This window comes from Haliotis cracherodii, unplaced genomic scaffold (genome assembly GCF_022045235.1).
Source record: "Haliotis cracherodii isolate W230 unplaced genomic scaffold, xgHalCrac1.p SCAF_19, whole genome shotgun sequence".
In the NCBI taxonomy this organism is placed as follows: Eukaryota; Metazoa; Mollusca; class Gastropoda; order Lepetellida; family Haliotidae; genus Haliotis; species Haliotis cracherodii.
The window spans coordinates 8,175,830-8,195,421 of NW_027266274.1; the positions used below are offsets into that span (position 1 = coordinate 8,175,830).

The following is a 19,592-nucleotide window of genomic DNA, read 5'->3' on the forward strand; positions in this document are numbered from 1 at the left end:
CAATTTTTTAACAGAACTATATTTTTCACGCGTAACAACACGTGAATTGAGTAATGCGGTTGGAATGAGTGGACAGTGTCTTTTCACACGCGGATTGATACAAAACAGCTGATTCTTAATCGGCGACAGTTGATTGTTTTTTCTTGAAACATGTCTTTAATATGAATATGGGTAATAAATAGAATAACCCACTCGGTACGAGTGATTACGTAAAATATGTCACTCGTGAAATTAATGTTTTAAGTTCCTCGCTAAAGCTCGGAACTTAAAACATTAATTTCACTCGTGACATATTTTCCGTAATCACTCGTACCTCGTGGGTTATTCAATAATTATGCAATGAATGTAATGAGAATGTCCAACACATTGTCAGTGGATGTATCTTAAGTGACATGATGAAGGGCTCGATCCTTTTACTACTGTCTTCATCATGCTTGTGAGTGAGTGAGTGAGTTGGGTTTAACGCCGTTTTTAACAGTATTCCAGTTATATCGCGGCGTGTCAGCTTAAAGTGGGAGGAAAGCCCGAAGTGATGGAGGTCTCAGACGTTTACCACTTCGGTGAAACCCACGAGCACGGGTATGGTGCTGACAAACCTAGAAACATAATCGGGGTCATCATGCTTGTGGTTTTGACACCGAGGTCCATCTTGGTACGACCCAAAACATGTACAGTGCGATATGGAAAATGAGATATGAAATGAGATATATGAAAATATATAATTCTCTGGAAGAGGCCCGTATACAGCCTCAGACCTATACAGTCTGAGAAACCTGATGTTGTCCTTTTTTGTAAAATCCCCCAAAATCATTTATATTATTGAATTTTATGTCCCTTTTGACACTAATGTGATCGACAAGATTCAGGAAAAAATCTGGATACCTCCTAGTGAAACAATACAGTAGCTGCAATATAAAACGATTTGGACGACAGCATGCGAGAAAACAGACAACATGAAACACATACACAACTTAATTTAATCCTGATATTTTTACCATAATTCAATACTAAAATTGGTCGTAATAACAACATTCTAACATTGATCACCTGCCTCGGCGGTTCAGTGGCAAAACAGTGTGTTACAATGCTAAACTTGATAAGTGAGGTTGCAGGTTCGATGCATGCCATAAAGTTACAGCTTCAGTTTGGATGCGATGTTCCATTCACTGACTCATGGGATTTTCATGTGTTCATAGTTTTTAATTTGAACCAGTCAAACACGACATATGATTTGTAATTCAATCGTAAAACCCCCAAGCAGGCCTTACAATTCAAATGTAAAACCTCCCAACAGTCCTCACTTGAAAATGATACCTTTCACAAGGCTACTGTGAGAAAAGGTGTTATCTACAATACAATAGGCAAACGTTGCTGTAGGTTTATAAAAGCAGTTTAATGTGTTATGGATACATGATAATGTACTCGTATCTTGACAGTAATCAGTATACTTGTCTTGCAATTATTTTCCCCAAATAGTAGGATGATGATGATGTATTTTTCATTAGAAGGTACGGAAAGGTGTTCAGGTAAGGGAGAGAAAGGTGTGATTCCTTTTTGCCAAATCATAGTATCAGATTGTTCGACATTGTTCAGCATTATCATGATGAAGTCGGGTTCGTAAAATCGACTCTGCTTTCGGGAGAGATTTCTTATGAATATATATATTTATTATTAAGGGATATAATTGTGATAATAATAAAGATCGTAATGCGATTGAAATATTAAAGACATGAATTGATCATGACAGTCAATGGAGGATTCACCACCTGGACAAATTGGGCAGGTAGTGGGTGTAACCCAACCTGTGGATCAGAAGGAGTTCAAGTTGTCACCAGAAACAGAACTTGTACAAACCCGAGTCCAATGTTTGGAGGATCCGAGTGCGTTGGAGCTCCATTTCAGTCTATAATAAGAACTTGTGCAATTCCTGTCTGCCCAGGTAAGAACAACCTATTGTAGGTTGTTTTCTTTCTTTTCTACGGAATATTTTCAAATTTCGTTGTGTTTGGATAGCCTTGTGGCAAAAGCGTTCGCTCGTCTGAAGAATCGATTCCCCACATAGGTTGATAGTAAGAATAAAATTTACGGTGTTCCATCCTTGATATGACAAAGTATAGCTTAATGCTAAATAAAACCCTCAAGATGTTATCGACTGTAGCATAGGTTAAATCGAGTTTGTTTGGAAAACCGACAATTAAGATATGTCATCTAATTTCAAAAGAAATGATAAAAACTTGTTTCCATTTTGAGAATGTAACCCATGTTGTCATTGGTACTTTAATTGTTTAAGAATCTATGGCAATGAAGAAAAGTATAAACATTTCTGTACATTGATAAGAAAACACACCACTTCATGGATAACAATTTTTTCTTCATTGCATATAGCGACCTTGAGATGCGGATTCTTATCCCTTTATCAAGCTGGATCCAACAGTTATTTCTGTGCATGCATAGTACAATTCACTTACTTCACGTGCGCAATGATTATGTCGCATTGTCGAGTTCTACTTTTAAAAGTTTGTAAATGTCGTTCAAAACTACTTATTCACTCGTGTATTTGCAATACATGTGAAACTGTGCAGGACTTATTATCAGTGTGGAAGAACACAACTCATGTCACCATTTTATGATGGCACCCTTGGAGATTCCAGGTCAGTAATGGTCCTCAGTAACATTTGTTGGTCGCAAGGGGCAACTCAATGGAACGGTTGGTCAGACTCGATGACTTGGTTGTATGGCGTGTCAACCACCCCGATTGCGTGGGCCGTTGCACACAATATCACACTTTGGATTGTCTGGTCTAGATTTAACTATTTAACGTTAACTGCCTTATTGCTGGAAATTATCAGATTGCAGTATTAAACAGGCATCAGACGTTTCCACCGACAACCCCAGGTTCATCTGTTCAATTCGAAATTGGATGTTTTTCGGACTTGCTGTAGATACCATCATTATTTCTCACATTTTATTTTATATTCTTAGTAAGTAACATATTTTTCATAAGTTGTTAGACATGCTGATTAATTTAACTTTTTTTATGTGGAAATATTAATATTATCTTACATAACAGTTGATGGTAACGTGACGCAATGGACACAGTGGAACTACTCTCCCTGTTCAGCAACCTGCGGTCCAGGACAGAGGAGTGGGACAAGAAGCAGGACTTGCACCAACCCAACACCAGCATTTGGCGGAAGTGGCTGTACTCAACCGCTGGTTTCTGTGGAAACTGCCAATTGTACTGACCGAAACTGTCCCAGTATGTGTATTAAGTTATAACACATTGAGAAATCCATCAATTCTGTCCCTAATAATACGGATAAAGCTGGTTTATGGATCTATATTAAAATACAGATATCTATATCGACATAGCAAACATTATCCCGTGGATGTAAGGTATCAGCTTCACAGACTGGTCAAAGCTGACTCATCACTTGATGATTGAAAGGCTTGTTTGTAATTAAATTCCGTTAAATTTGCTCAAAGTAAAGTACTTAAGCAATTAAGAAACGTGAAGGCATCATGTATAAAGGAATAATATTAAGAATCAGGAAGATATGTAAACGGTCTAAACCATACGTTTCTTGGGACAGTTTTTCGATCGGGTATACAAATATTCATTTACAAACATTCTGAGGAGGGAAACTATAACTCGTTCGTTCATGACTTTCCAAAGCACACGTGATCTAGCATAAGACCACCAAGCGGAATAAAGAAAAAATAGAAAAACTTAATTTGACCAAATTAAGCATTCTTTTAGGATATAAAATGAAGTTCTAAACGTTATAATTGAAATAGTCAAGTTTGTTTTCAGAAATAGGCTCTGTACCATGAAAAACATGACAAAACACTTACAGTATTAATAGGTTACTTTACTTAAATCAAGACTATCAGACAATTTATGACAAATTGTTTACATCAATACAGACATAATCCTATCAGATATTTACTTAATTTTATCAAAGAGCTAAGATATGAAAGTATGGTTTTAAACCTGTAATTTGTTATTCACACAAAATTATAATTTTCCTGTGCGTTCATCCAAAACCCCGTGAGATGACGTTGATTTCGTCATTGATCCTTATCAAAAACTGAGGTACAAATGCAGTTTACATGTAAAATAATGTATTTACACTATTTGTTAGTATTAATTTGCCAACTGCATGGAAGCCCATTTTCTGTGTGAGTATCATTATTGCTATTCCTTGTATTGTACAGTTGATGGGGACGTAACAGTGTGGACAGAGTGGTCGGGACCGTCGTGTAATTGTAGTGATGCATCTACGAGGACGCTCAACAGGTATAGGACTTGTACAAATCCTCCACCTCAATACGGCGGTCAAATCTGCAGAGAAACTTTGATTGAAACAGTGACAAGAACCTGCGATGTCAGTAACTGCCCAGGTAAAGAAAAGCTCTTATCAGAGGTTAAGATTGTCCATACCACTTCGTCCAATGGGAAAGATGTGCACACTATTGTACATAATATGGTATAACATGTTTTGTTTCTGTCCTCAGTTGATGGAGGCGTAAGTGAGTGGAGTGATTGGGTCGATGGGGAATGTTCACAGACGTGTGGAGTAACTGCTTTCAAACCTCGAACAAGAACAAGAACATGCACCAACCCACCACCCAGCAATGGTGGACTCGACTGCCGAGTAACACTAACAGCAAGGACCAATGTTAGCTGTAACTCTGCTCCTTGCCCCAGTAAGTGTGTCAGTGTTTCCATACACATTTTCCAACTGCATTTTACCCCATTGACCTTACGGATATTTGTAAATTCTTGAGACAGAAATCTGTACATGTTCAACGTCTTGTTCTTTGTCCAAAGTTTATTGACCTTGACTGAATCACATTATGCTCGTGTAATTCAAACATCATTATGATCGTTTAGTATCATCTATCTTATAAATATCCTGTTATTTATCTCAAAGGGTTTGCGGACGCTATAAGGGATAGCAAGTGGTTTCAAACTCGAAATAACGTCTTTGTTATCAGCATATTTCTGGTGACCCCAGTCCTGTTGTGGCAGGAATATGGCTAAGAAAAGTGTAAAACTTCTCCGTCCTCCATCACTAACTTACCCTAAAACTGAAGTAAATAATGCAGAAAACTGTTTATCATTGTTGTAAAATACAATTGATCATGCTGTCCATCTCATACCATGCCACTTCTTTTTCAATAACGTGCCATTGCAGTTGCGATTAAATTCTTTATAAGTCATACGTATTCCTTTACTATAACTCTTTACCAGTCACTGCAATAATGCTGGAAAATATCAGAGTGTAGTGTTAAACAAGAATCAGACGTTTCCACCATCAACCCTGAGTTCATTCATTTAATTCGAAATTGCATATTCTCCAGACTTACTGTAGATACCATCATTATTTATCATATTTTATTATATATTCTTAGTCAGTAACACATTTCTCACTAGATAAGTAGACATGTTGATTAATTTATTTTTTTATGTGGAAATAATAATAATATTATCTTATCACATGTAACAGTTGATGGCAATGTAACGCAATGGGCACAGTGGAATTACTCTCCCTGTTCAGCAACCTGCGGTCCAGGACAGAGGAGCGGGACAAGAAGCAGGACTTGCACCAACCCAACACCAGCATTTGGCGGAAGTGGCTGTACTCAACCACTGGTTTCTGTGGAAACTGTCAATTGTACTGACCGAAACTGTCCCAGTATGTGTATTAAGTTATAACACATTGAGAAATCCATCAATTCTGTCCCTAATAATACGGATAAAGCTGGTTTATGGATCTATATTAAAATACAGATATCTATATCGACATAGCAAACATTATCCCGTGGATGTAAGGTATCAGCTTCACAGACTGGTCAAAGCTGACTCATCACTTGATGATTGAAAGGCTTGTTTGTAATTAAATTCCGTTAAATTTGCTCAAAGTAAAGTACTTAAGCAATTAAGAAACGTGAAGGCATCATGTATAAAGGAATAATATTAAGAATCAGGAAGATATGTAAACGGTCTAAACCATACGTTTCTTGGGACAGTTTTTCGATCGGGTATGCAAATATTCATTTACAAACATTCTGAGGAGGGAAACTATAACTCGTTCGTTCATGACTTTCCAAAGCACACGTGATCTAGCATAAGACCACCAAGCGGAATAAAGAAAAAATAGAAAAACTTAATTTGACCAAATTAAGCATTCTTTTAGGATATAAAATGAAGTTCTAAACGTTATAATTGAAATAGTCAAGTTTGCTTTCAGAAATAGGCTCTGTACCATGAAAAACATGACAAAACACTTACAGTATTAATAGGTTACTTTACTTAAATCAAGACTATCAGACAATTTATGACAAATTGTTTACATCAATACAGACATAATCCTATCAGATATTTACTTAATTTTATCAAAGAGCTTAGATATGAAAGTATGGTTTTAAACCTGTAATTTGTTATTCACACAAAATTATAATTTTCCTGTGCGTTCATCCAAAACCCCGTGAGATGACGTTGATTTCGTCATTGATCCTTAACAAAAACTGAGGTACAAATTCAGTTTACATGTAAAATAATGTATTTACACTATCTGTTAGTATTAATTTGCCAACTGCATGGAAGCCCATTTTCTGTGTGAGTATCATTATTGCTATTCCTTGTATTGTACAGTTGATGGGGACGTAACAGCGTGGACAGAGTGGTCGGGACCGTCGTGTAATTGTAGTGATGCATCTACGAGGACGCTCAACAGGTTTAGGACTTGTACAAATCCTCCACCTCAATACGGCGGTCAAATCTGCAGAGAAACTTTGATTGAAACAGTGACAAGAACCTGCGATGTCAGTAACTGCCCAGGTAAAGAAAAGCTCTTATCAGAGGTTAAGATTGTCCATACCACTTCGTCCAATGGGAAAGATGTGCACACTATTGTACATAATATGGTATAACATGTTTTGTTTCTGTCCTCAGTTGATGGAGGCGTAAGTGAGTGGAGTGATTGGGTCGATGGGGAATGTTCACAGACGTGTGGAGTAACTGCTTTCAAACCTCGAACAAGAACAAGAACATGCACCAACCCGCCACCCAGCAATGGTGGACTCGACTGCCGAGTAACACTAACAGCAAGGACCAATGTTAGCTGTAACTCTGCTCCTTGCCCCAGTAAGTGTGTCAGTGTTTCCATACACATTTTCCAACTGCATTTTACCCCATTGACCTTACGGATATTTGTAAATTCTTGAGACAGAAATCTGTACATGTTCAACGTCTTGTTCTTTGTCCAAAGTTTATTGACCTTGACTGAATCACATTATGCTCGTGTAATTCAAACATCATTATGATCGTTTAGTATCATCTATCTTATAAATATCCTGTTATTTATCTCAAAGGGTTTGCGGACGCTATAAGGGATAGCAAGTGGTTTCGATCTCGAAATAACGTCTTTGTTATCAGCATATTTCTGGTGACCCCAGTCCTGTTGTGGCAGGAATATGGCTAAGAAAAGTGTAAAACTTCTCCGTCCTCCATCACTAACTTACCCTAAAACTGAAGTAAATAATGCAGAAAACTGTTTATCATTGTTGTAAAATACAATTGATCATGCTGTGCATCTCATACCATGCCACTTCTTTTTCAATAACGTGCCATTGCAGTTGCGATTAAATTCTTTATAAGTCATACGTATTCCTTTACTAAAATTCTTTACCAGTCACTGCAATAATGCTGGAAAATATCAGAGTGTAGTGTTAAACAAGAATCAGACGTTTCCACCATCAACCCTGAGTTCATTCATTTAATTCGAAATTGCATATTCTCCAGACTTACTGTAGATACCATCATTATTTATCATATTTTATTATATATTCTTAGTCAGTAACACATTTCTCACTAGATAAGTAGACATGTTGATTAATTTATTTTTTTATGTGGAAATAATAATAATATTATCTTATCACATGTAACAGTTGATGGCAATGTAACGCAATGGGCACAGTGGAATTACTCTCCCTGTTCAGCAACCTGCGGTCCAGGACAGAGGAGCGGGACAAGAAGCAGGACTTGCACCAACCCAACACCAGCATTTGGCGGAAGTGGCTGTACTCAACCACTGGTTTCTGTGGAAACTGTCAATTGTACTGACCGAAACTGTCCCAGTATGTGTATTAAGTTATAACACATTGAGAAATCCATCAATTCTGTCCCTAATAATACGGATAAAGCTGGTTTATGGATCTATATTAAAATACAGATATCTATATCGACATAGCAAACATTATCCCGTGGATGTAAGGTATCAGCTTCACAGACTGGTCAAAGCTGACTCATCACTTGATGATTGAAAGGCTTGTTTGTAATTAAATTCCGTTAAATTTGCTCAAAGTGAAGTACTTAAGCAATTAAGAAACGTGAAGGCATCATGTATAAAGGAATAATATTAAGAATCAGGAAGATATGTAAACGGTCTAAACCATACGTTTCTTGGGACAGTTTTTCGATCGGGTATACAAATATTCATTTACAAACATTCTGAGGAGGGAAACTATAACTCGTTCGTTCATGACTTTCCAAAGCACACGTGATCTAGCATAAGACCACCAAGCGGAATAAAGAAAAAATAGAAAAACTTAATTTGACCAAATTAAGCATTCTTTTAGGATATAAAATGAAGTTCTAAACGTTATAATTGAAATAGTCAAGTTTGCTTTCAGAAATAGGCTCTGTACCATGAAAAACATGACAAAACACTTACAGTATTAATAGGTTACTTTACTTAAATCAAGACTATCAGACAATTTATGACAAATTGTTTACATCAATACAGACATAATCCTATCAGATATTTACTTAATTTTATCAAAGAGCTTAGATATGAAAGTATGGTTTTAAACCTGTAATTTGTTATTCACACAAAATTATAATTTTCCTGTGCGTTCATCCAAAACCCTGTGAGATGACGTTGATTTCGTCATTGATCCTTAACAAAAACTGAGGTACAAATTCAGTTTACATGTAAAATAATGTATTTACACTATCTGTTAGTATTAATTTGCCAACTGCATGGAAGCCCATTTTCTGTGTGAGTATCATTATTGCTATTCCTTGTATTGTACAGTTGATGGGGACGTAACAGCGTGGACAGAGTGGTCGGGACCGTCGTGTAATTGTAGTGATGCATCTACGAGGACGCTCAACAGGTTTAGGACTTGTACAAATCCTCCACCTCAATACGGCGGTCAAATCTGCAGAGAAACTTTGATTGAAACAGTGACAAGAACCTGCGATGTCAGTAACTGCCCAGGTAAAGAAAAGCTCTTATCAGAGGTTAAGATTGTCCATACCACTTCGTCCAATGGGAAAGATGTGCACACTATTGTACATAATATGGTATAACATGTTTTGTTTCTGTCCTCAGTTGATGGAGGCGTAAGTGAGTGGAGTGATTGGGTCGATGGGGAATGTTCACAGACGTGTGGAGTAACTGCTTTCAAACCTCGAACAAGAACAAGAACATGCACCGACCCGCCACCCAGCAATGGTGGACTCGACTGCCGAGTAACACTAACAGCAAGGACCAATGTTAGCTGTAACTCTGCTCCTTGCCCCAGTAAGTGTGTCAGTGTTTCCATACACATTCTCCAACTGCATTTTACCCCATTGACCTTACGGATATTTGTAAATTCTTGAGACAGAAATCTGTACATGTTCAACGTCTTGTTCTTTGTCCAAAGTTTATTGACCTTGACTGAATCACATTATGCTCGTGTAATTCAAACATCATTATGATCGTTTAGTATCATCTATCTTATAAATATCCTGTTATTTATCTCAAAGGGTTTGCGGACGCTATAAGGGATAGCAAGTGGTTTCGATCTCGAAATAACGTCTTTGTTATCAGCATATTTCTGGTGACCCCAGTCCTGTTGTGGCAGGAATATGGCTAAGAAAAGTGTAAAACTTCTCCGTCCTCCATCACTAACTTACCCTAAAACTGAAGTAAATAATGCAGAAAACTGTTTATCATTGTTGTAAAATACAATTGATCATGCTGTGCATCTCATACCATGCCACTTCTTTTTCAATAACGTGCCATTGCAGTTGCGATTAAATTTTTTATAAGTCATACGTATTCCTTTACTATAATTCTTTACCAGTCACTGCAATAATGCTGGAAAATATCAGAGTGTAGTGTTAAACAAGAATCAGACGTTTCCACCATCAACCCTGAGTTCATTCATTTAATTCGAAATTGCATATTCTCCAGACTTACTGTAGATACCATCATTATTTATCATATTTTATTATATATTCTTAGTCAGTACACATTTCTCACTAGATAAGTAGACATGTTGATTAATTTATTTTTTTATGTGGAAATAATAATAATATTATCTTATCACATGTAACAGTTGATGGCAATGTAACGCAATGGGCACAGTGGAATTACTCTCCCTGTTCAGCAACCTGCGGTCCAGGACAGAGGGTTGGGACAAGAAGTAGGACTTGCACCAACCCAACACCAGCATTTGGCGGAAGTGGCTGTACTCAACCACTGGTTTCTGTGGAAACTGTCAATTGTACTGACCGAAACTGTCCCAGTATGTGTATTAAGTTATAACACATTGAGAAATCCATCAATTCTGTCCCTAATAATACGGATAAAGCTGGTTTATGGATCTATATTAAAATACAGATATCTATATCGACATAGCAAACATTATCCCGTGGATGTAAGGTATCAGCTTCACAGACTGGTCAAAGCTGACTTATCACTTGATGATTGAAAGGCTTGTTTGTAATTAAATTCCGTTAAATTTGCTCAAAGTAAAGTACTTAAGCAATTAAGAAACGTGAAGGCATCATGTATAAAGGAATAATATTAAGAATCAGAAAGATATGTAAACTGTCTAAACCATACGTTTCTTGGGACAGTTTTTCGATCGGGTATGCAAATATTCATTTACAAACATTCTGAGGAGGGAAACTATAACTCGTTCGTTCATGACTTTCCAAAGCACACGTGATCTAGCATAAGACCACCAAGCGGAATAAAGAAAAAATAGAAAAACTTAATTTGACCAAATTAAGCATTCTTTTAGGATATAAAATGAAGTTCTAAACGTTATAATTGAAATAGTCAAGTTTGCTTTCAGAAATAGGCTCTGTACCATGAAAAACATGACAAAACACTTACAGTATTAATAGGTTACTTTACTTAAATCAAGACTATCAGACAATTTATGACAAATTGTTTACATCAATACAGACATAATCCTATCAGATATTTACTTAATTTTATCAAAGAGCTTAGATATGAAAGTATGGTTTTAAACCTGTAATTTGTTATTCACACAAAATTATAATTTTCCTGTGCGTTCATCCAAAACCCCGTGAGATGACGTTGATTTCGTCATTGATCCTTAACAAAAACTGAGGTACAAATTCAGTTTACATGTAAAATAATGTATTTACACTATCTGTTAGTATTAATTTGCCAACTGCATGGAAGCCCATTTTCTGTGTGAGTATCATTATTGCTATTCCTTGTATTGTACAGTTGATGGGGACGTAACAGTGTGGACAGAGTGGTCGGGACCGTCGTGTAATTGTAGTGATGCATCTACGAGGACGCTCAACAGGTTTAGGACTTGTACAAATCCTCCACCTCAATACGGCGGTCAAATCTGCAGAGAAACTTTGATTGAAACAGTGACAAGAACCTGCGATGTCAGTAACTGCCCAGGTAAAGAAAAGCTCTTATCAGAGGTTAAGATTGTCCATACCACTTCGTCCAATGGGAAAGATGTGCACACTATTGTACATAATATGGTATAACATGTTTTGTTTCTGTCCTCAGTTGATGGAGGCGTAAGTGAGTGGAGTGATTGGGTCGATGGGGAATGTTCACAGACGTGTGGAGTAACTGCTTTCAAACCTCGAACAAGAACAAGAACATGCACCGACCCGCCACCCAGCAATGGTGGACTCGACTGCCGAGTAACACTAACAGCAAGGACCAATGTTAGCTGTAACTCTGCTCCTTGCCCCAGTAAGTGTGTCAGTGTTTCCATACACATTCTCCAACTGCATTTTACCCCATTGACCTTACGGATATTTGTAAATTCTTGAGACAGAAATCTGTACATGTTCAACGTCTTGTTCTTTGTCCAAAGTTTATTGACCTTGACTGAATCACATTATGCTCGTGTAATTCAAACATCATTATGATCGTTTAGTATCATCTATCTTATAAATATCCTGTTATTTATCTCAAAGGGTTTGCGGACGCTATAAGGGATAGCAAGTGGTTTCGATCTCGAAATAACGTCTTTGTTATCAGCATATTTCTGGTGACCCCAGTCCTGTTGTGGCAGGAATATGGCTAAGAAAAGTGTAAAACTTCTCCGTCCTCCATCACTAACTTACCCTAAAACTGAAGTAAATAATGCAGAAAACTGTTTATCATTGTTGTAAAATACAATTGATCATGCTGTGCATCTCATACCATGCCACTTCTTTTTCAATAACGTGCCATTGCAGTTGCGATTAAATTTTTTATAAGTCATACGTATTCCTTTACTATAATTCTTTACCAGTCACTGCAATAATGCTGGAAAATATCAGAGTGTAGTGTTAAACAAGAATCAGACGTTTCCACCATCAACCCTGAGTTCATTCATTTAATTCGAAATTGCATATTCTCCAGACTTACTGTAGATACCATCATTATTTATCATATTTTATTATATATTCTTAGTCAGTACACATTTCTCACTAGATAAGTAGACATGTTGATTAATTTATTTTTTTATGTGGAAATAATAATAATATTATCTTATCACATGTAACAGTTGATGGCAATGTAACGCAATGGGCACAGTGGAATTACTCTCCCTGTTCAGCAACCTGCGGTCCAGGACAGAGGGTTGGGACAAGAAGTAGGACTTGCACCAACCCAACACCAGCATTTGGCGGAAGTGGCTGTACTCAACCACTGGTTTCTGTGGAAACTGTCAATTGTACTGACCGAAACTGTCCCAGTATGTGTATTAAGTTATAACACATTGAGAAATCCATCAATTCTGTCCCTAATAATACGGATAAAGCTGGTTTATGGATCTATATTAAAATACAGATATCTATATCGACATAGCAAACATTATCCCGTGGATGTAAGGTATCAGCTTCACAGACTGGTCAAAGCTGACTTATCACTTGATGATTGAAAGGCTTGTTTGTAATTAAATTCCGTTAAATTTGCTCAAAGTAAAGTACTTAAGCAATTAAGAAACGTGAAGGCATCATGTATAAAGGAATAATATTAAGAATCAGAAAGATATGTAAACTGTCTAAACCATACGTTTCTTGGGACAGTTTTTCGATCGGGTATGCAAATATTCATTTACAAACATTCTGAGGAGGGAAACTATAACTCGTTCGTTCATGACTTTCCAAAGCACACGTGATCTAGCATAAGACCACCAAGCGGAATAAAGAAAAAATAGAAAAACTTAATTTGACCAAATTAAGCATTCTTTTAGGATATAAAATGAAGTTCTAAACGTTATAATTGAAATAGTCAAGTTTGCTTTCAGAAATAGGCTCTGTACCATGAAAAACATGACAAAACACTTACAGTATTAATAGGTTACTTTACTTAAATCAAGACTATCAGACAATTTATGACAAATTGTTTACATCAATACAGACATAATCCTATCAGATATTTACTTAATTTTATCAAAGAGCTTAGATATGAAAGTATGGTTTTAAACCTGTAATTTGTTATTCACACAAAATTATAATTTTCCTGTGCGTTCATCCAAAACCCCGTGAGATGACGTTGATTTCGTCATTGATCCTTAACAAAAACTGAGGTACAAATTCAGTTTACATGTAAAATAATGTATTTACACTATCTGTTAGTATTAATTTGCCAACTGCATGGAAGCCCATTTTCTGTGTGAGTATCATTATTGCTATTCCTTGTATTGTACAGTTGATGGGGACGTAACAGTGTGGACAGAGTGGTCGGGACCGTCGTGTAATTGTAGTGATGCATCTACGAGGACGCTCAACAGGTTTAGGACTTGTACAAATCCTCCACCTCAATACGGCGGTCAAATCTGCAGAGAAACTTTGATTGAAACAGTGACAAGAACCTGCGATGTCAGTAACTGCCCAGGTAAAGAAAAGCTCTGATCAGAGGTTAAGATTGTCCATACCACTTCGTCCAATGGGAAAGATGTGCACACTATTGTACATAATATGGTATAACATGTTTTGTTTCTGTCCTCAGTTGATGGAGGCGTAAGTGAGTGGAGTGATTGGGTCGATGGGGAATGTTCACAGACGTGTGGAGTAACTGCTTTCAAACCTCGAACAAGAACAAGAACATGCACCGACCCGCCACCCAGCAATGGTGGACTCGACTGCCGAGTAACACTAACAGCAAGGACCAATGTTAGCTGTAACTCTGCTCCTTGCCCCAGTAAGTGTGTCAGTGTTTCCATACACATTTTCCAACTGCATTTTACCCCATTGACCTTACGGATATTTGTAAATTCTTGAGACAGAAATCTGTACATGTTCAACGTCTTGTTCTTTGTCCAAAGTTTATTGACCTTGACTGAATCACATTATGCTCGTGTAATTCAAACATCATTATGATCGTTTAGTATCATCTATCTTATAAATATCCTGTTATTTATCTCAAAGGGTTTGCGGACGCTATAAGGGATAGCAAGTGGTTTCGATCTCGAAATAACGTCTTTGTTATCAGCATATTTCTGGTGACCCCAGTCCTGTTGTGGCAGGAATATGGCTAAGAAAAGTGTAAAACTTCTCCGTCCTCCATCACTGACTTACCCTAAAACTGAAGTAAATAATGCAGAAAACTGTTTATCATTGTTGTAAAATACAATTGATCATGCTGTGCATCTCATACCATGCCACTTCTTTTTCAATAACGTGCCATTGCAGTTGCGATTAAATTCTTTATAAGTCATACGTATTCCTTTACTATAATTCTTTACCAGTCACTGCAATAATGCTGGAAAATATCAGAGTGTAGTGTTAAACAAGAATCAGACGTTTCCACCATCAACCCTGAGTTCATTCATTTAATTCGAAATTGCATATTCTCCAGACTTACTGTAGATACCATCATTATTTATCATATTTTATTATATATTCTTAGTCAGTAACACATTTCTCACTAGATAAGTAGACATGTTGATTAATTTATTTTTTTATGTGGAAATAATAATAATATTATCTTATCACATGTAACAGTTGATGGCAATGTAACGCAATGGGCACAGTGGAATTACTCTCCCTGTTCAGCAACCTGCGGTCCAGGACAGAGGAGCGGGACAAGAAGCAGGACTTGCACCAACCCAACACCAGCATTTGGCGGAAGTGGCTGTACTCAACCACTGGTTTCTGTGGAAACTGTCAATTGTACTGACCGAAACTGTCCCAGTATGTGTATTAAGTTATAACACATTGAGAAATCCATCAATTCTGTCCCTAATAATACGGATAAAGCTGGTTTATGGATCTATATTAAAATACAGATATCTATATCGACATAGCAAACATTATCCCGTGGATGTAAGGTATCAGCTTCACAGACTGGTCAAAGCTGACTCATCACTTGATGATTGAAAGGCTTGTTTGTAATTAAATTCCGTTAAATTTGCTCAAAGTAAAGTACTTAAGCAATTAAGAAACGTGAAGGCATCATGTATAAAGGAATAATATTAAGAATCAGGAAGATATGTAAACGGTCTAAACCATACGTTTCTTGGGACAGTTTTTCGATCGGGTATACAAATATTCATTTACAAACATTCTGAGGAGGGAAACTATAACTCGTTCGTTCATGACTTTCCAAAGCACACGTGATCTAGCATAAGACCACCAAGCGGAATAAAGAAAAAATAGAAAAACTTAATTTGACCAAATTAAGCATTCTTTTAGGATATAAAATGAAGTTCTAAACGTTATAATTGAAATAGTCAAGTTTGCTTTCAGAAATAGGCTCTGTACCATGAAAAACATGACAAAACACTTACAGTATTAATAGGTTACTTTACTTAAATCAAGACTATCAGACAATTTATGACAAATTGTTTACATCAATACAGACATAATCCTATCAGATATTTACTTAATTTTATCAAAGAGCTTAGATATGAAAGTATGGTTTTAAACCTGTAATTTGTTATTCACACAAAATTATAATTTTCCTGTGCGTTCATCCAAAACCCTGTGAGATGACGTTGATTTCGTCATTGATCCTTAACAAAAACTGAGGTACAAATTCAGTTTACATGTAAAATAATGTATTTACACTATCTGTTAGTATTAATTTGCCAACTGCATGGAAGCCCATTTTCTGTGTGAGTATCATTATTGCTATTCCTTGTATTGTACAGTTGATGGGGACGTAACAGCGTGGACAGAGTGGTCGGGACCGTCGTGTAATTGTAGTGATGCATCTACGAGGACGCTCAACAGGTTTAGGACTTGTACAAATCCTCCACCTCAATACGGCGGTCAAATCTGCAGAAAAACTTTGATTGAAACAGTGACAAGAACCTGCGATGTCAGTAACTGCCCAGGTAAAGAAAAGCTCTTATCAGAGGTTAAGATTGTCCATACCACTTCGTCCAATGGGAAAGATGTGCACACTATTGTACATAATATGGTATAACATGTTTTGTTTCTGTCCTCAGTTGATGGAGGCGTAAGTGAGTGGAGTGATTGGGTCGATGGGGAATGTTCACAGACGTGTGGAGTAACTGCTTTCAAACCTCGAACAAGAACAAGAACATGCACCGACCCGCCACCCAGCAATGGTGGACTCGACTGCCGAGTAACACTAACAGCAAGGACCAATGTTAGCTGTAACTCTGCTCCTTGCCCCAGTAAGTGTGTCAGTGTTTCCATACACATTTTCCAACTGCATTTTACCCCATTGACCTTACGGATATTTGTAAATTCTTGAGACAGAAATCTGTACATGTTCAACGTCTTGTTCTTTGTCCAAAGTTTATTGACCTTGACTGAATCACATTATGCTCGTGTAATTCAAACATCATTATGATCGTTTAGTATCATCTATCTTATAAATATCCTGTTATTTATCTCAAAGTGTTTGCGGACGCTATAAGGGATAGCAAGTGGTTTCGATCTCGAAATAACGTCTTTGTTATCAGCATATTTCTGGTGACCCCAGTCCTGTTGTGGCAGGAATATGGCTAAGAAAAGTGTAAAACTTCTCCGTCCTCCATCACTAACTTACCCTAAAACTGAAGTAAATAATGCAGAAAACTGTTTATCATTGTTGTAAAATACAATTGATCATGCTGTGCATCTCATACCATGCCACTTCTTTTTCAATAACGTGCCATTGCAGTTGCGATTAAATTTTTTATAAGTCATACGTATTCCTTTACTATAATTCTTTACCAGTCACTGCAATAATGCTGGAAAATATCAGAGTGTAGTGTTAAACAAGAATCAGACGTTTCCACCATCAACCCTGAGTTCATTCATTTAATTCGAAATTGCATATTCTCCAGACTTACTGTAGATACCATCATTATTTATCATATTTTATTATATATTCTTAGTCAGTAACACATTTCTCACTAGATAAGTAGACATGTTGATTAATTTATTTTTTTATGTGGAAATAATAATAATATTATCTTATCACATGTAACAGTTGATGGCAATGTAACGCAATGGGCACAGTGGAATTACTCTCCCTGTTCAGCAACCTGCGGTCCAGGACAGAGGGTTGGGACAAGAAGCAGGACTTGCACCAACCCAACACCAGCATTTGGCGGAAGTGGCTGTACTCAACCACTGGTTTCTGTGGAAACTGTCAATTGTACTGACCGAAACTGTCCCAGTATGTGTATTAAGTTATAACACATTGAGAAATCCATCAATTCTGTCCCTAATAATACGGATAAAGCTGGTTTATGGATCTATATTAAAATACAGATATCTATATCGACATAGCAAACATTATCCCGTGGATGTAAGGTATCAGCTTCACAGACTGGTCAAAGCTGACTTATCACTTGATGATTGAAAGGCTTGTTTGTAATTAAATTCCGTTAAATTTGCTCAAAGTAAAGTACTTAAGCAATTAAGAAACGTGAAGGCATCATGTATAAAGGAATAATATTAAGAATCAGGAAGATATGTAAACGGTCTAAACCATACGTTTCTTGGGACAGTTTTTCGATCGGGTATACAAATATTCATTTACAAACATTCTGAGGAGGGAAACTATAACTCGTTCGTTCATGACTTTCCAAAGCACACGTGATCTAGCATAAGACCACCAAGCGGAATAAAGAAAAAATAGAAAAACTTAATTTGACCAAATTAAGCATTCTTTTAGGATATAAAATGAAGTTCTAAACGTTATAATTGAAATAGTCAAGTTTGCTTTCAGAAATAGGCTCTGTACCATGAAAAACATGACAAAACACTTACAGTATTAATAGGTTACTTTACTTAAATCAAGACTATCAGACAATTTATGACAAATTGTTTACATCAATACAGACATAATCCTATCAGATATTTACTTAATTTTATCAAAGAGCTTAGATATGAAAGTATGGTTTTAAACCTGTAATTTGTTATTCACACAAAATTATAATTTTCCTGTGCGTTCATCCAAAACCCTGTGAGATGACGTTGATTTCGTCATTGATCCTTAACAAAAACTGAGGTACAAATTCAGTTTACATGTAAAATAATGTATTTACACTATCTGTTAGTATTAATTTGCCAACTGCATGGAAGCCCATTTTCTGTGTGAGTATCATTATTGCTATTCCTTGTATTGTACAGTTGATGGGGACGTAACAGCGTGGACAGAGTGGTCGGGACCGTCGTGTAATTGTAGTGATGCATCTACGAGGACGCTCAACAGGTTTAGGACTTGTACAAATCCTCCACCTCAATACGGCGGTCAAATCTGCAGAAAAACTTTGATTGAAACAGTGACAAGAACCTGCGATGTCAGTAACTGCCCAGGTAAAGAAAAGCTCTTATCAGAGGTTAAGATTGTCCATACCACTTCGTCCAATGGGAAAGATGTGCACACTATTGTACATAATATGGTATAACATGTTTTGTTTCTGTCCTCAGTTGATGGAGGCGTAAGTGAGTGGAGTGATTGGGTCGATGGGGAATGTTCACAGACGTGTGGAGTAACTGCTTTCAAACCTCGAACAAGAACAAGAACATGCACCGACCCGCCACCCAGCAATGGTGGACTCGACTGCCGAGTAACACTAACAGCAAGGACCAATGTTAGCTGTAACTCTGCTCCTTGCCCCAGTAAGTGTGTCAGTGTTTCCATACACATTTTCCAACTGCATTTTACCCCATTGACCTTACGGATATTTGTAAATTCTTGAGACAGAAATCTGTACATGTTCAACGTCTTGTTCTTTGTCCAAAGTTTATTGACCTTGACTGAATCACATTATGCTCGTGTAATTCAAACATCATTATGATCGTTTAGTATCATCTATCTTATAAATATCCTGTTATTTATCTCAAA

General features: G+C 36.9%; 1 protein-coding gene across 1 annotated transcript in view; it reads left to right on the forward strand.

The window, feature by feature from the left end:
- LOC139466913 (SCO-spondin-like) overlaps positions 1-19,592 on the forward strand; it is a 57,432-nt gene that overhangs the window by 15,957 nt on the left and 21,883 nt on the right. Inside the window, exons 13-34 of the mRNA XM_071248638.1 lie at positions 1,748-1,939; positions 3,071-3,259; positions 4,219-4,404; positions 4,519-4,710; positions 5,514-5,702; positions 6,662-6,847; positions 6,962-7,153; positions 7,957-8,145; positions 9,105-9,290; positions 9,405-9,596; positions 10,399-10,587; positions 11,547-11,732; positions 11,847-12,038; positions 12,841-13,029; positions 13,989-14,174; positions 14,289-14,480; positions 15,284-15,472; positions 16,432-16,617; positions 16,732-16,923; positions 17,727-17,915; positions 18,875-19,060; positions 19,175-19,366. Coding sequence (XP_071104739.1) covers positions 1,748-1,939; positions 3,071-3,259; positions 4,219-4,404; positions 4,519-4,710; positions 5,514-5,702; positions 6,662-6,847; positions 6,962-7,153; positions 7,957-8,145; positions 9,105-9,290; positions 9,405-9,596; positions 10,399-10,587; positions 11,547-11,732; positions 11,847-12,038; positions 12,841-13,029; positions 13,989-14,174; positions 14,289-14,480; positions 15,284-15,472; positions 16,432-16,617; positions 16,732-16,923; positions 17,727-17,915; positions 18,875-19,060; positions 19,175-19,366 — 4,161 coding nt within the window. The remainder of the gene's footprint in view (positions 1-1,747; positions 1,940-3,070; positions 3,260-4,218; positions 4,405-4,518; positions 4,711-5,513; positions 5,703-6,661; positions 6,848-6,961; positions 7,154-7,956; positions 8,146-9,104; positions 9,291-9,404; positions 9,597-10,398; positions 10,588-11,546; positions 11,733-11,846; positions 12,039-12,840; positions 13,030-13,988; positions 14,175-14,288; positions 14,481-15,283; positions 15,473-16,431; positions 16,618-16,731; positions 16,924-17,726; positions 17,916-18,874; positions 19,061-19,174; positions 19,367-19,592) is intronic.